The sequence below is a fragment of the Hypomesus nipponensis genome, chromosome 24 (assembly GCF_054491055.1).
Source record: "Hypomesus nipponensis isolate SF chromosome 24, ASM5449105v1, whole genome shotgun sequence".
NCBI lineage: Eukaryota > Metazoa > Chordata > Actinopteri > Osmeriformes > Osmeridae > Hypomesus > Hypomesus nipponensis.
In genome coordinates, this window is record NC_140384.1 from 3,882,283 (window position 1) to 3,897,876 (window position 15,594).

A 15,594-nucleotide genomic window follows, 5' to 3' on the forward strand; every position below is an offset into this window, starting at 1 on the left:
CAACAAATGGCGGTTGGGATTGTTTTTTTTGCTGTTGTGGGGGACTGGTTGTAACTTTTCTGAGGTAAAAGGCAGTGTGAAACTTAATTTACTTAGCTCATAATATGTGGGCCAGCAGCCATTTTGCTGTTGTTGCTTGGTGTCTGAGGGGTTGGAATCAAGCGGAGCACTGAGACTGGGACGTTCCTGAGGGGACGAAGGAGCAGGCCTTCCTTGCCTCCCTCTGTACACCCCTCCCTCTCTCCATCTCCCCCTATTTCCGGTCCTCCTCCATCCATCCTGTCTTCTTTGGGGTTGGGGGCTTGGTTTGCCAGTGGCCGGTTCTGATGAGAAAACGCTGGCTCTCCCTCTCCCCTCCCCCCCCCCCTCGCTCTTCGGCTGCAGGGTGGAAACTGCGCGCTTTGTAGTGTACTTTGGGTAAGTGGAGAGTGGATTGAGCTTGGGGCCTTTGTGTGCTGTGAATCAGGACTTTGTTTCCGAGAGAGAGGGCCCACTTCAACTTTTTCTGGGGCTCTCGCTTGGTTTGGTGGGTGGAGGGTGTGTGTGTGTGTGTGTGTTGGGGGGGCGGGGGGTTGTGAGGGTGTGAAACGTGGGCTGAAGAGAGTTGGCTTGGGGGGCGGGGGGGGTGAAGGAGGGTGGGGGGGGCAGTTGCGAAGGGAGATCTTCATTATGCCTCGCACCTAATTGAGCGGGGTCTTTATTATGCTTTTCGTGTAAAGACGTTCGCTGTTTGTATGCATGCGGCGCCTTGGCTGGGAGTGTCTGTTTGGAATGCCTCGCTCTGTCTTCTCTCTGTGTTTTGTCTTTAATTTACTTTTTATGCGGTGATTGCTTGGCTCTCCCTCTTGTCACACACACACACACAGTGCCCCCCCCCCCCTGCCCCCCTGCCCCCCTGCCCCCCCGCCCCGTGGAGTGAGAGTAGCTCTGGGCTCTCTGAGTGACATGGGGAATTAAAAGCAGCCAAAACAGCAGGGGCCCTTATTGGCCCACTCGCCACAGAACGTCCCGACAAACACAAAGTCATTTAGCGATTAAGAAGTTCCCGAAGGTTCTGTTGACAAAAAACATGTTTGTTTTTTGCGCTCGGGGCCCCCTGGCTGTGTGTTATTCCCACTGTTATTCCCAGACCTCACTCCCCCCGCCCCTGCCCCTGCCCCCCTCTCCCAGGACCAACGTCGAGAACCAGATCCTGAAGGCAGGCTTCACCAGCAGAGAGATCGTCATCGTGGAGAACGACGACCCCGGCGGAGTGTTTGAGTTCTCCCCTCCCTCCCGAGGGCCGTGGGTCATCAATGTGAGTCACCAGGGGGAACCATGGGCCCTTTTACCGGAGGGCAATCACCTTGAAAAACCCCTTGATTCGTTCTCGTCGCTCGGCGACCCGAACGAACCTCGGGTTCGAGGGACCCCCCGCCTCGTCGGTTTGGTGTTGACCTATGACCCCCCCCCCCCCCGCGTTAGGAAGGCGAGGCGGTGGAGCTGAGAGTGCTGCGCGCCCAGGGGAAGCTTCTCAAGCAGCTGGTCCGCTACGCCCTCGTGCCCCCGGGCGGCGGCCAGTTCTACGGCGACACGGGCATCCTGGAGTTCAAGCCGGGCGAGCGGGAGGTGGTGGTGGCGCTGGTGGCCCGGCCCGACGGCGTGCCCGAGGTAACCCCGGAGGGAGGGAGGAGGGCGGGGGAGGGAAGGAGGGGGCAGGGAGGGAGGGAGGAGGGCGGGGGAGGGAGGGGGGGGGAGGGAGGGCACTGGGGCATGTTTTTAGAAAAGGCCGCTTTCAAGTTGCCATCTGTTGAAAGGAGATCAGTGCCAACTGTAAGGGGAACAGACCTCTCTACTGACCATGTTAAGACCTGGTGAGTGTGTGTGCGGCCGTGTGTGTGTGTGTGTCCATGTGTGTGTGCGTCCATGTGTGTGTGTGTGTGTGTGTGTGTGTCCATGTGTGTGTGTGTGCGTCCGTGTGTGTGTGTGTCCGTGTGTGTGTGTGTGTGTGTGTGTCCACTTGCAGCTGGATGAGACCTATTCAGTGGTGCTCAGCAGCCACAGCACTCCACCCAGTCGCCTTGGCAACCACCGAGAGGTCAACATCACAGTGAGGCAGAACGACGACCCGTTTGGTGTCGTCGAGTTCGTCAGCCAGGGTCTGTCCCAGTCCCTTAACGAGAGCAAAGGAAATCGAACCCACTCAGGTACAAAAGCCCCGATTAAACCTCCTCACTCTCTGCACTGATCCTTTGATAGTAGACCTAGAAGAAATAGCTAAGAAACCCAAATAAGTATCGAACCATTTCAGGGTTTGACAATTTGAGTCGTGAAATGACGATATTGTAAATGTGTGTCTCCTTTCCTGTCCAGCGGTCTATCCTGTGGTGAGGAACAGAGGTCGGTTCGGGAAGGTGACTGTGTCCTGGGTCCTAGAGCCTGCCTGGTCTGGGGACGTCAGCCCCGTTCAGGGTTACGTGGTGTTTGACGAGGGCGAGTTCCTGAAAAACCTCACCCTCGTGTCTCTACCCGACGAGGTAAAGCCGTCTCTTTAAAGAGCTCTTCTTTAAAACCGTAGGATCCTTTGATCACTCATAAGAGACCCGCTAGGCCTGCCAAGTTCAATTTGAAAAGGACAGATTCATTGAAGTGCTTTATTCGATTACATAAAACTTTATTGGTCGCGTGGCTTTTCCCTGAAGATCCCAGAGGAGGCGGAGAACTTCACCGTGACGCTGCTGAATGTGACGGGAGGAGCCAGACTGGGGAACGCGCTCGACGCCAGCCTGTGGATAAACAGAAACGACGACCCCATCTTCTTCTCAGGTAGAGCCCGCCCCCTCCTACGCAACAACTCAGCCCCCTGCGGAGCTTCGGATTGGCCGGCGCCGGCGGCCTCACGTCAGGTGACTCTGTACCTCTCCCCGCAGATCCCGTCGTCGTCCGGGTGAAGGAAGGGGGCGTGGCCAACTTCACAGTCATGCGGGCCGGCCCGGCGGACTTTGTCGCCACGGTGACGTACCGCGTGGAGTACGGCGACGCGACGGCCGGCGACTTGGTCGCCCCGAGCAACGACTCGCTGGTGTTCAATGTCGGGGAGAGGATGAGGAACGTGTCGGTGGAGGTGCAGGACGACAACATACCCGAGACGGATGAGGCCTTCTACCTGGTCCTCTCCAACGCCACAGGTGGATGACGCAGTCGGCTGATGGTGTTTTGTTCCGCACGAAAGTGCATCTCCGACACAACACGCACGCACAAACGCACGCTCACCATTTTTCGGGGGGCGGAAAGTTCACCACGGTCGGCCTCGTTACATCCACCGTATTCCCTCCTTATCCGTATCCACTGCCACCCCCCCCACCCCCCCCCCCCCCTCCCACTTGTCCGGTACTTGCTTCCGTACCGTGGAGAGTGGCCGTCTTGATTAGCATTGACTGTGGTGACCTTTCAAAGCCCTCCTAATCCTGCTATTGTGTGACACTAGACAGGGATGAAAGACCAGTAGGGCTGCCAGGGAACTTAATGACCAAACTCAGCCTCTCTCGAGCCCTCAAGGCCAGACAGGACTCCTGACCGGGGCTGGTTCGCCCTCCACACCAATGGACTCAGTCACCACCATGTCGTACTATTGACCTCATTTCCAGATTAGGTTATGAAATGGGTGTAAACTGTCAACTGCATGAGCAAACTTTGGAGCGTAGAATTGTACAAGGTAGTGTTTGCCGAGATATCGTCGAATGAAAAACGGGTGGAGCTGCTAAACCTCTCCGAAGAGCTTTGTGTATAGAGGTTTAGGGGATAAACCGTTTTGTGAGTATGGCGGAGACAGGAGACCGTTTCTTGAGAGTGTTCTGGTGCATCCCTGATACCATCCTATCCACGAGCATCTGCATAGGCAACACTGACCTCCTGTATTTGGTTGCCATGGATATGGCGTGCTATGCTAATGAGACCAGCGTCTCCTTGTTGTGATGAAATTTAGCATGACAATAACAGAGACAGGACTATGAAACCACCTCGCGTCTCTGTTTGTCCTGTATAAACATATGGCCCTTAAAAGAACACACTCTTAAAGAAGCAGGCTCATTTCACATCTGATTTTGTTAAAGCCCTTAAGATGTTCAGTTCAAACCAGAACGTTATTCCTTCTCATGCCAGTTTCCCAGACTTGAAGGACAGTTTGTGTTTGTTCAGTTCATCATTGTAAAAGAAATGAGTTAACCATTGTTTTTACAAGCTCGCTGTATTTATTTTGAAACGTAATGCTAACCATTAGTGTGTTTGTGTATGTGTGCGTGCTTGCGTGTCTGGTGAGTGTGTGTTTGGGCTTACATGTGTGTGTGTGTGTGTGTGTGTGTGCTTGCATGTGTTTGGTGTGTGTGTGTGTGTGTACAGGTGATGCTGTTGTGTACAGAGCTGACACCGCAACAGTTATAATTGAAGCCAATGATGACGCTAACGGAATATTCTCTCTGGAATCCATTGAAAAGCCTGTCGAAGAAGGAAAAACAAACAACTTCTAGTAAGAAACTCCAGTCCTCCCATCCTAACTGTACAGAACTTGAGGACGTCTCAGTTTGATCGGTCCACTGTCGATGAGACGCTGCCGTTGCAATAGTGTGAGCTGCTCTCTTACTGACCTTTCCTGTTTTCTTAGCATCGTCCGAGACCGCGGCCATTTTGGTGAGGTCAGGGTGTTCTGGCGTCTTTTCGTCAACGACTCGACGGCTCTGGCGGAAGGCCAGGAGTTCACCAACACGTCTGGCTTTGTCACCTTCACGACGGGAGAGAAGACCAGGCCCATCGTGCTGCAGGCCGTTGCAGATGGACTCCCCGAGTTCAACGAGTTTTACACCCTCAGACTTGTCAACATCTCAGGTCAGGAAACTTTTCTCTGTAAGTAGCAGCCGTGTTTGTTATGTGCACTCATTCTCATCAACACTGCCTGCCTATATCTTACAGGCGGCTATCCAGGAGAAGGCGGCCGATTGGCCAAGACGTCCCTCAACGCGTCCGTTCTCATCCCCTTCAACGACGACCCTTTCGGCGTCTTCGCCATCGCCGCGGACAACCTGGACCAGGAAGTGGCCGAAGACGTCCTGTCGGCGGACGACATGTCTGATGTCACTTCCTTCACCGTCCTGCGCCAGCAGGGCACCTTTGGCGAGGTGCGGGTTGCCTGGGAGATCGTCTCGGGTCACTTCCCCCAGGGCCTCCCTCCAATGGAGGACCTCCTCCTCGCTGCCTCCTTCCCCCAAGAGGTGGAGCTGAGGCCGCACGCCAGGAGGCCGCACGCAGGCACCGACGCCTGGTTCTTCTCCGGCCTCCAGGGGGCCTACGGCACCATCGGCCCAGAGGACGCGCCCTCCGGCCTAGGGAACTTCACCCTCTCCGCCTGGCTGGTTCCCAGGCCGGACACAGACGGCTTTATCCTCTCCAAAGGCACCGGGAACGGGAGTCTGTACTACGGGGTGAAGGTACTCACCAACGAGTCCCACGTGAGCGTCTTGCTGTACTACACTGCCCTGGGCTCCAACAGCACCCAGGTAGCCCGGGCCACAGCGCAGCGGTTCGTGGAAGACAACGTGTGGTTCAACGTCATCGTCACCGTGGATGACGGGATTATAGAGTTCTTCCTGGACGGCAGCCCCATGCCCGGAGGGGTCAAAAGTCTCAAAGGAGAGGCCATTGCTGATGGTGAGTCTGTAAACAAACAAAAAAAGCTGACGTGCAACCTGTTATGAAAGTCCGACATAAGCTCATTACTCATTAGTGTGATGTTTCTTTCGCCGTACGTCAGTGAGTTATATCCTTCAAAGTTGAGTTTCAGCTTTTATTGCGAGGCATTAGAGATGTCAGGGGAGGAGAAGTTGTCAGAAAAACAAACGACGGCTGCACATGTCGTTTTACGAGGTCTTCCCCTCAGACCGCTGTAAATCACAACCCCGTCTCTTTCACCACGCTGAAAGAGAGACTCCATCCCCCTGTCTTCCAAGAGCCGCGAGCGTCCGTTAAACCTCCCGCCTGGCTCGCCACGTCTCGGCCAAAACCTGACGTCGGGGGAGCGCTCTCTCTCCTCTCTTCCCCTCGAAGGCCACATCTGGAGGCCGCGTCTCTCATTAAACACCCCTCCACACATTCCTGTCAGGCCGTCTCCCATTGTTGAGACGTCGGGGGGGACGGGGGGACTGCTCGATGCTTGAGCGAGCACTCAGCCCCCCGCTCTGCAGGACATTGTTACCGCTGGACCGAAGGGGATGGCGCTGGTTGTTTTCCGACCCCTTTCAACTAGTGGAGACAATGTTCTTTGATTTTCTTTCCTGTCAGGCTAAAAGACCCCCCTCGGAGCAAGTGTCTTACTTCACGGGGATGTGTCCATGCCGACATGGTCAGATGCTGTGTTCCTCCGTGAGCTGAGCTAACCGGGGGGGGTGGTGGGAGAGATCGCTTCGCCTGAGGGCTTTGTCAGCATCCAGTGTAGCGCACTTCCTCAATTTGTTCACTTCTCTGTTATTGAAATGCCTGCGAGCGATGGTTTAAGTCCGACGTCAGCGAGAGAGGGAGGGAGGACTCGGAAGCTTGGGGGTTAGCTTCACGGTTTGTTCCCGGCTGGTGTTTATGGTCATTTTGCTGCAGGTTAATCTCGGGCTTCTTCAGAGTTGCTGAGCGGACTTGCGGGAAATCGTTCATTGCCTGGAAGGATTAGGCAGGAACACATTGTGTGTTAATGAGCTTATGGGATTGAACAGGTCACAGTTAATAACACCAAACAACATGAAAACAGCCCTTTCAGACATATTAACACAGAATCGATCTCACACGCCACTGCATGGTGTGTTCCACTAAGGTAATACACTTCCTCAGACTCTGTGTGTGTGTGTCGGTCCCAGGCCCCGCCCCGTTGCGGATCGGCTCTGACCCGGCTGGCCGGCAGCTCTACACGGGCCTCCTGCAGGACGTCCGTCTGTACCACGCCAGCCTGGACCGCGGCCAGATCCACGAGCTCCACAGACAGCCCGCCAAGGCCGACCTGCGCAACGTGTCGGGCTACCTGCAGTACCGGCCCGGGGAGCGGAGCAAGGCCTTCGTGGTGGAGGTGCGGGACGACAAGGAGGAGGAGGGCGAGGAGGTCTTCTACCTGCAGCTGGTGGCCTCCCGCGGGGGCGCCCGCCTGCCCCCGGCCCGCCCCGCCGCCACGCTGCGCGTCGCCAAGAGCGACAACGCCAACGGCCTGTTCGGGTTCACCGGCGCGTGCATACCTGACGTAAGGGACGCACGCACACACACACACACTTCCACAGGCATTGAGAGGTGCAGTGTCTCAGACCTCTAATATTCATGAATCCAACGGAATAGTGAAGACGCTGAAGTGGTGCCAACATTTAGATAACCGCTCTCAATGTCCAGCACTGTTCTGGCATGTGCGAAAGTTGTAATCTCACAAATATATATCGTATATACATTCCCCTGTGTCGTTTGACCAGGCATGGGTATATTTGTTAACCGCCTAACCCATGTCCCCGGCTTCGACACCAGCATGTCGCTCGAGAATATGCATATTTGGTTACCTCGAAAGACATGTAATTGAAGCCAGTGGTTTGCGAGCGCACGTCCTTGTGCATATTTTATCAGTCTTCACGCCCCGATGGAGCAGGGCTGCGCTGGTCCCTTTAGGGAGATTGGACGCGTGGAGGGGCCCTCTCAGGTAGAGGGCGACAGCTGGCAGGGCATCCCTTCCGGAGCATTCCTTCAGAACAGGAGCTCGAGTTCCAGAGCTCCGTCACAGAGCAACAGGTGGCAAAGCAGGGAGCAAGGGGTTGGGGGATGCAGGTGACATTCCATCAGAACTAGGGGCGCTGTCTTTCTGGTCTCCTGGGGCGGGGGGCACACAAATCACATCATGACTTTGCAGGAAATATCGAGCCGTCGTTTCAGTTGCGGAGTGCAGTGCTGGAGAGGAGGAATAAAGTGAAATGGTATCTTGTGACATGAGCTTTGTGTGAGAACATGTTTTTAAAGGAGTCAGGCATCCAGTATCAGGCTCCAACAGCGCCATGTCAAACTGTGTTCAAACTGTCCAGGTTCTCTCTCTCTCTCGTCTCTCCATCTCTCTGTTTCTGTCTATCTGTTTCTTTCTCTGTTTCTCTCTCTCTGTGTCTATAACTGTTTCTTTCTCTTTCTCTCTCTCTCTCTCTCTCTCTCTCTCTCTCTCTCTCTCTCTCTCTCTTCTCTCTCTCTCTCTCTCTCTCTCTCTCTCTCTCTCTCTCACTGTCTCCCGCTCTCTCTCTCTCTCTCTCTCTCTCCCTCTCTCCCCGCTCTCTCTCTCCCTCTCTCCCGCTCTCTCTCTCTCTTTCTCTCTGTCTCTCTCCAGATAACAGACGAAGGCTCCACCATCTCCTGTGTAATTGAGCGCACCCGCGGGGCCCTGGACGACGTCTACGTCAACTACACGGTGACTCAGCTGAACCCTGATGGCGGCTCTCCGTCCGTCCAGGACTTCTTCAACGCCAGCGGCGCCGTGCACTTCCTGCCTGGGCAGCGCTCCGAGGTGAGGGGGCGGAGCCACGACGTGACCCCTCGGCGAGCACACGTGACCCTACAGAAGCCCCCCCCCCCCCCCCCAGTCATGTACCTGCACAAACCTAGAGTCGCACATGCAAACGCTGACGTTTTATCTCTCAATCTACCTTGAGGCAGTGATGGAAGCGAGATCGTAACGAAATCGAGAACAATTTGTTCAGTATTATTCATTATGAGGCTGTGTTTACAGTCGAGGTATTTGAAAGCCCACGATACTAGCCAGGGGTCGCCTCAGGATATGCTGCTCTGGTCATATTTCATCCGTGGGCCTGCGCTAATCACGAGTGGTGCTCTTGGCATCTAGCTCCCCCTAGTGTTGGACGTGACTTATCCAACAGGTGTTTACAGCTGAGAAAAGCTTCAAGCCCAACACTGGGATTAAAGCCTGCAAACAGCCTCGCCTCCACCATCCTCTCCCGTCCTCCACCTCTGCGTGTTCTCCTGCAGGTGCTGAACCTGCTGGTTCGGGACGACGACCTCCCAGAACTGGCTGAGTCCTTCCAGGTCAGGCTGGTGTCGGCCCGCTCGGACGACGGCAAGCCTGGCTCCACCCCCACCAGCGGCGCCAGCATCGACCCGGACAACTCCGTCACCAAAGTGACTGTGAGGGCCAGCGACCACCCCTACGGTACCCCCCCGACTGGCTGAACACACCCACAAAGCACGGGGGTTCTCTTTGAAGGGGGCTATTCTGTCGCAGGGCTTGTCGTATAAGTAGCTTATGTTGAGCTCGTATCATTACCTCCCTCGACCTCCTCCCCTCTTCTGTCCCCCTCCCCCCCCCCCTCCTCCACAGGTCTCCTCCAGTTCCAGACCAGCCCTCCGGGGGAGGGCGTGATCCGGCCGGCGCTGGCCCCAGCTCACATCGCGGTGAACGAGGAGGACGGCGTGGTCCGCCTGCTGGTCGCCCGGGCGCAAGGCCTCCTGGGAAGGGTCACGGTGGCCTATAGGACGAGCCCGTTCACCGCCGTCAGCCCCGAGGACTACATGGTCACTTCCTGTTTACTTTTGAGTCTCGATTGAGTCGATTATTCCTTCCTGGAAACATGACACATTTCAGAGCACACTCCACTGACAACATGAAAACCATCAGCTTTCAAGATTTACGTGTGTATTAATAGTAGTTGTTGGCTACTATCAAACGGATAAACCTCAGCCAAGTTAGCTGACCTCTGTCCTGTGACCCCAATAGGATGCAGAGGGAATGCTGGACTTTCAGCCGGGAGAGAGGTTAAAGAACATCAGCATAACCATCGTAGACAACCCTGTCCCCGAACTGGACAAACAATTCAGACTGGAGCTCTACAACCCAGATGGAGGAGGTAGAGAACACTCGACGTCCCGCCTCAAATATCCGCCTCCCTTGTCAATTTGAATCCACGACGTTTGATAGATTGGCCAAGCTATCAAAAGTTCACCCGCTTCTAGGCCTCCTTTTCCTAGACGTATTTTCCCAGAATTGATCCTGTGCTGTGTCCCTGTGTGTGTTCCTGTGCTGTGTCCCTGTGTCCCTGTGTGCCGTGCTCCTGTGTGTTTCCCGCCTCCCGTATCTCCTGTGACCTCCACCACTCCGGTGGGATCCTGTGGGGCTCTTGTGTGGATCCCACAGTGGATCATTTCCTGCACAGTGAAGGCAGTGGCAGTGGGGAGAGTGATAGAGACTTCCTCCTCCCTCCCTCTCTCCACCGTGGTAAGCCCCCCCCCCCTCCCCAATTCCTTCTTCCCCTCCCCTCCTCTCCCATTCCTTTAGTTCACACAGGATCCTTATAGCCTCCTCTTCCTAGAAGGTATTTATTATTGGATTTGGTGTCAGGGAATGTGTGGTGTTCTCACTCTTAACTTATGAGGTCAAGCTGTGTGTGTGTGTGTGTGTGTATGGCTGCCAAAGGCAGAGGGACTCAGTAGAGTGGTGTGGGAAAGGTAAACAGTCCCTGGTGAGAGGAGGACTGCAGGGGTTAGTGGTCAACAGCCCTGAGACCTCATTGTCTCTCAACGTCACCCTTATTAAAACTCCCATCATGCACCGCCAGCCTGCCTCGTCAATGGGCCAGTTGAACTGACATGCTATATTGTGACACCAAAACGAACAAGACCATATATTTGTCCTATATTTTAAATGATAAATAATATGAAAAACAAATGGTAGGTTCACACGTGTGTGTACTCCAGCCATCCTTTCTCTTCCTTTCTCTTCTGTCCGGTTCTTTCCATGATGCATCCCTCCCACGTACTAAACCCCCCCCTCCCCTCCCCCCTCACCCCGCCGATCCGCTCTGTAGCCAGTCTGGGCGCCGGTGCCCGCATCACCGTGACGATCGCCGCCTCCGACGACGCCCACGGGGTGTTCCAGTTGAGCGAGGACTCGCGCGCGGTCACCGGCTCGGAGCCGGAGGAAGGAAGCAGCTCTGTGGTCCTGAAGGTCAGTCAGAGGTCAACCCCGGTGTTTCCCTCCCTGCCAACTGTCTGATGTGCCACGCCACGCCACGAATCGAACGTGGAAGGGTGTTTGACATTCCCGTCGCTGAAACACCCCCTTGTAACCCCCCCCCCCCCCCCCTCACAGGTGGTCCGGTCCTTCGGCGCCCTGTCCAACGTGACTGTGTACTGGGAGGCTGATCCGAGCACGGAGGGGGTCCTGGTTAGCAGGGCTGGGAACGTCACCTTGCTGGTGGGTCAGACCCTGGGGAACATCACGCTCCAGGTGGCCCAGGACGAGGTGCCCGAGCTGGACCGAAGCTTCCGGGTGTCCCTGGTCCACGTCTCTCACGGTCGTCTGGGCGTTCTCACCGAAGCGAATCTGACCGTGCTGGCGAGCGACGACCCGTACGGCGTTTTCGTGTTCTCGAACGCGTCCAGGCCGGCGCGCCTGCCCGAGGGCGACACCGCCGTCACGCTGTTCCTCCTCCGGCAGAAGGGGCTCATGGGAGAGGTGCGCGTGACCTACAGGACCCTCACCGAGATGGACCCGGCCCCCTTCCAAACCCCGGGGGTGGGCCGTGCCACCGAGAGGCGGGACTTCATCCCCCTCCTGGATTCGCTGGTGTTCTCGGCCAATCAGAGCGAGGCCAACATAACCCTTCAAGTGCTGGATGACGAGGATCCGGAGAGGGACGAGTCCATATTCGTGGAGCTGGTCAGCGTTCAACTCATCGAGGGAGAGCAGAGGAGACCAAGTAAGCAGCATGTTTACGCCCTCAACCATTCCACGTCCAAACAATTAGTGCCAATAATACGGCAATGCTTGACAGTTTCACAACTGTCGAGAACTTGAAATAAACGACACATTCACGAAACGAGACCGAGCACGTTCACGCCGAGGCCAGTGTCGTTGCGTTTCTCCCGGGCACTCCATCTAACGTCCCTGCGCGTTCTCCCCCCCCCCCCCCAGTTCCCGAGTCCCCCCGGGTGGGCCCCAGGACGGCCTCGGTGGCCCAGGTCATCGTGAGGGCCAGCGACGACGCCTTCGGGGTCCTGCAGCTCTCCGCCTCGGCCGTCAGCGTGGAGGAGGACTACGTGGGGCCCATCATCAACGTGACGCGCGTCGGGGGCATATTCGCCGACGTTTCCGTCAAGTTTATCGCCGTCCCGGTGACGGCCAGGGCCGGTAAGTGACGATGAAGCCCCCTGTTTGTTTTTCTTTTGGGACGTGACGGCCCGCTCGTATGGCTAGACTCGAGCAGTGTGACTGTGTTTAGGAAGGGTGTGCTTTGATGTGTTGATGCGTGTGTGGATTCATGTTTGTGTGCGCGTGTTGTTGCGTGCGTGTGCTTGTTTGTGTGTGTGTGTTTGTGTGTGCGTTTTCCAGGGGATGACTACAGCGTGGCCTCGTCGGACGTGGTGCTGCTGGAGGGGGAGTCCAGTAAGTCGGTCCCCATCTACATCATCAACGACCAGGTGCCGGAGCTGGAGGAGGTGTTCCTCATCGAGCTGCTCAACCAGACCACCGGGGGCGCTCTCCTGGGGGAGCGCACCCGCACCGTCATCACCATCCGGCCGTCCGACGACCCCTTTGGATCCTTCGGTGAGTGCGACGCCACGGCTGTCGGTTGCCCCCGGTGCCGCTCCTCTCTCTCTCTCTCTCTCGCCTGTCTGTCCTCGATGTAGCCGCTCGCTGGGTCACTTAATCGCTCACTTGCTCCCTCTCTCTCTCCCTCTCTTTCTCTCTCTCTCTTTCTCTCTCTCCCTCTCTCACCCTCTATCTTTTTCTCTCTTTCTCTCTCTCACACACACACACCTTCTCTCTCTCTCTCTCTCTCTCTCTCTCTCTGTCTCTCTCTCTCTCTCTCTCTCTTTCTCTCCCTCTCTCTCTCTCTCTTTCTCTCTCTCCCTCTCTCACCCTCTATCTTTTTCTCTCTTTCTCTCTCTCACACACACACACACACCTTCTCTCTCTCTCTCTCTCTCTCTCTCTCCCCCCCCCTCTCTCTCCCCCCCCCCTCTCTCTCTCCCCCTCTCTCTCTCTCCCCCTCTCCATGCCTCCTCTTTCTTCCCCTGACCACCACAGTTTTCCAGGCTGCACCAGTCACCATAGAGGAGCCAGGGTCGAACTCCGTGGAGGTCAGGCTGCCTATAGTCAGGAATGCTGGGACCATCGGGACGGTGGTCGTCCAGTGGCAGGCCACGGTCAACGGGCGGCCAGCCGTGGGGGACATCCAAGCCGTGTCCGGAGAGGTCAGCTTCGCCCCCGGAGACACCATGAAGACCTTAAAGGTGGAGGTCTTGGCCGACGACGTACCCGAGATAGAGGAAGTAAGGAAGAGCTGTTGAGTTGTAACTGAAACCGATTCCAACTCATCCTCACGTCGACTCTGTATAATCTGGTCATCTCCAATGAGGGTGGCAACGGTTGTCTCTAGTAATGTTCTGTTTTTCAGATCATCAAGGTGGAATTGTCCAGTGCTTCTAATGGAGGGAGTATAGGGGCTGAGAGGTCGGTTGACATCCTGGTCCCAGCGAATGACAACCCCTACGGAACCTTCTTCTTCGACCAGTCCGTTTACAGTGTTCAGGAGCCCCTGGAAGGAGTCCAGATAGCCAACATCACAGTCCGGAGGAGGTGAGCGCCGTTGAAGATCACTGGAATGAACTAGGACTGACCGAATGTCTAAACAGTGGGTTTTCAGACCCATATCAAATAGCACGTAGAGGACTCGACGTTGATTATGGAGCTGATGTGACGTGTTTATTTTTTCTTTCAGTGGGGGTCACTTTGGCCGCGTGGCCGTCCTGTACAGCACCTCCGAGGTTGACGTCGTGGGTAAGGTCCAGAGCGAGGGTCAAAACCTGCTCCTGTACTACGCCCCGCCAGCCCCCGGCCTCCCCTCTGGCGCCCCCCGCAGGACAGTCAACATCAGCTCCCAGGGGGAGCCCCGGACGGCCTGCGCCGCCGCCTGCCTGAGAGAGCCCGCCTGCCAGGCCTTCTCCCTGGCCGCGCCCGCGCCCGCCACCCCCCTCTGCTCCTGGGCGACCTCCGGAGCCGAGCAGCTGACCCCCGACCCCGGGACGCTCACCTACGTCAAGAACGCCACGGCCGCCGCCGTGCTCTTCAGCGGCCGGGCGACGGCGGGCAGCGACTACGCCAGCGCCGCCGCCCGGACCGCCTTTGCCGACGACGGCTCGGGCGTGGCCAACCTGACCGTGGCCATCCTGACCGACGGGCTTCCGGAAGCGGACGAGAGCTTCTCCATCCGGATCCTGGGGGTGGAGCTGGTGAACGCGACGGCGCTGCCCCGGAACCTGCCGTCGGTGGGGCAGCCCGACCGCGCGCTGGTGACCATCGGGATGAACGGCGACGCCTTCGGGGTGTTTCTGATCTACAGCCTCAGCCCCAACGCCACGGACAAGGGGCTGTACTTGGAGGTGAGGGAGGAGCCGGGCGTCACGGTGCCCCTGGTCATCGAGAGGCGAGGGGGCAGCGTGGGTCAGGTGACCATCGAGTGGAGGTTCGTGGGAGGCACGGCCACGCCCGATGCTGACTTCACCGGCACGGGAGGAACGATCACTTTCAGAGAAGGTGTGTATTGATTTGATATCATATTGCCAGGACCCACTAATTCGCCCTAACTTATGACACCGTGGACAGCAATGTTGTCTTGATGTATGTCTGCGTATGCGCCTTTGCGATTAATGTTACTTATTTTTGGGCCTTATTTTACCTTGGCTGACTGCACAGCTCTTTGGCTATTCCTGAATAAGGATCTTCAATATGATATGGCTACATTCTAAACTCCATTTGGACTGAATATGAATTTGTTTGCACTCTAGATGTACAGACAGTGATTTTAAAACTCTCTCTCTCTCTCTCTCTCTCTCTCTCTCTCTCGCTCTCGCTCTCGCTCTCTCTCTTGCTCTCTCTCTCGCTCTGTCTCTCTCCCTCCCTCCCTCCCTCTCTCCATCTCTCTCCCTCTCTCTCTCTCTCTCTCTCTCTCTCTCTCTCTCTCTCTCTCCCTCTCTATCTCTCTCCCTCTCTCTCCCTCTCTCCCTCCCCACAGGGGACCTCAGGAAAACGATAGAGATAGCCATCGTGGACGACAGCGTGCCGGAGGACAGTGAGACCCTGAGGATCGGCCTGGTGAGGGCGACGGGCGGCAGCCGGATCCTCCCCAGCTCCGACACGGTCACCGTCCTCGTCCTCGCCAACGACAACGTGGCCGGGGTGGTGGGCTTCCAGCCGGCCTCGCGCGCCCTCATCGCCAGGGAGGGTGAGTCCCCCTCGCCCCCGGAGAACGAGCCTCGTCGAGGCCGACCTTCCGGGAACAATACAAAACACGAATTTGCACCAAAGAGAGTGTCAGTGAATCCTCTCTGAGGGATTGAGTTCTCCTCCTGAGCCATTTGAACACAAAGCACACACACACTGCTAGACTCCTCCTCATTGAGACATTGCTACCAGCTTTTGTGTTTCCTCAGAATTGACGTAATTCATTCAGTTACCCGAGCCTGTGTCAAACATATGTATCTCGTTGATTAGCGCAATCACTCAAACTGAACTTGGTGCCATTGCACGACACAATGTCTTGATGAGGGAATGTG

The 15,594-nt window shown here is 56.4% G+C and overlaps 1 protein-coding gene across 1 annotated transcript in view; it reads left to right on the forward strand.

The window, feature by feature from the left end:
• adgrv1 (adhesion G protein-coupled receptor V1) overlaps nucleotides 1-15,594 on the forward strand; it is a 92,513-nt gene that overhangs the window by 8,784 nt on the left and 68,135 nt on the right. The window contains exons 11-33 of the mRNA XM_084690566.1: nucleotides 1,171-1,297; nucleotides 1,465-1,650; nucleotides 2,006-2,220; nucleotides 2,372-2,516; nucleotides 2,682-2,805; nucleotides 2,910-3,167; nucleotides 4,378-4,504; nucleotides 4,640-4,860; nucleotides 4,945-5,679; nucleotides 6,873-7,246; nucleotides 8,354-8,530; nucleotides 9,010-9,190; nucleotides 9,359-9,552; nucleotides 9,764-9,884; nucleotides 10,172-10,252; nucleotides 10,842-10,981; nucleotides 11,126-11,735; nucleotides 11,951-12,166; nucleotides 12,368-12,583; nucleotides 13,067-13,311; nucleotides 13,437-13,618; nucleotides 13,761-14,575; nucleotides 15,054-15,263. Of these exons, the coding sequence (XP_084546692.1) occupies nucleotides 1,171-1,297; nucleotides 1,465-1,650; nucleotides 2,006-2,220; nucleotides 2,372-2,516; nucleotides 2,682-2,805; nucleotides 2,910-3,167; nucleotides 4,378-4,504; nucleotides 4,640-4,860; nucleotides 4,945-5,679; nucleotides 6,873-7,246; nucleotides 8,354-8,530; nucleotides 9,010-9,190; nucleotides 9,359-9,552; nucleotides 9,764-9,884; nucleotides 10,172-10,252; nucleotides 10,842-10,981; nucleotides 11,126-11,735; nucleotides 11,951-12,166; nucleotides 12,368-12,583; nucleotides 13,067-13,311; nucleotides 13,437-13,618; nucleotides 13,761-14,575; nucleotides 15,054-15,263 (5,900 nt within the window). The remainder of the gene's footprint in view (nucleotides 1-1,170; nucleotides 1,298-1,464; nucleotides 1,651-2,005; nucleotides 2,221-2,371; nucleotides 2,517-2,681; nucleotides 2,806-2,909; nucleotides 3,168-4,377; nucleotides 4,505-4,639; nucleotides 4,861-4,944; nucleotides 5,680-6,872; nucleotides 7,247-8,353; nucleotides 8,531-9,009; nucleotides 9,191-9,358; nucleotides 9,553-9,763; nucleotides 9,885-10,171; nucleotides 10,253-10,841; nucleotides 10,982-11,125; nucleotides 11,736-11,950; nucleotides 12,167-12,367; nucleotides 12,584-13,066; nucleotides 13,312-13,436; nucleotides 13,619-13,760; nucleotides 14,576-15,053; nucleotides 15,264-15,594) is intronic.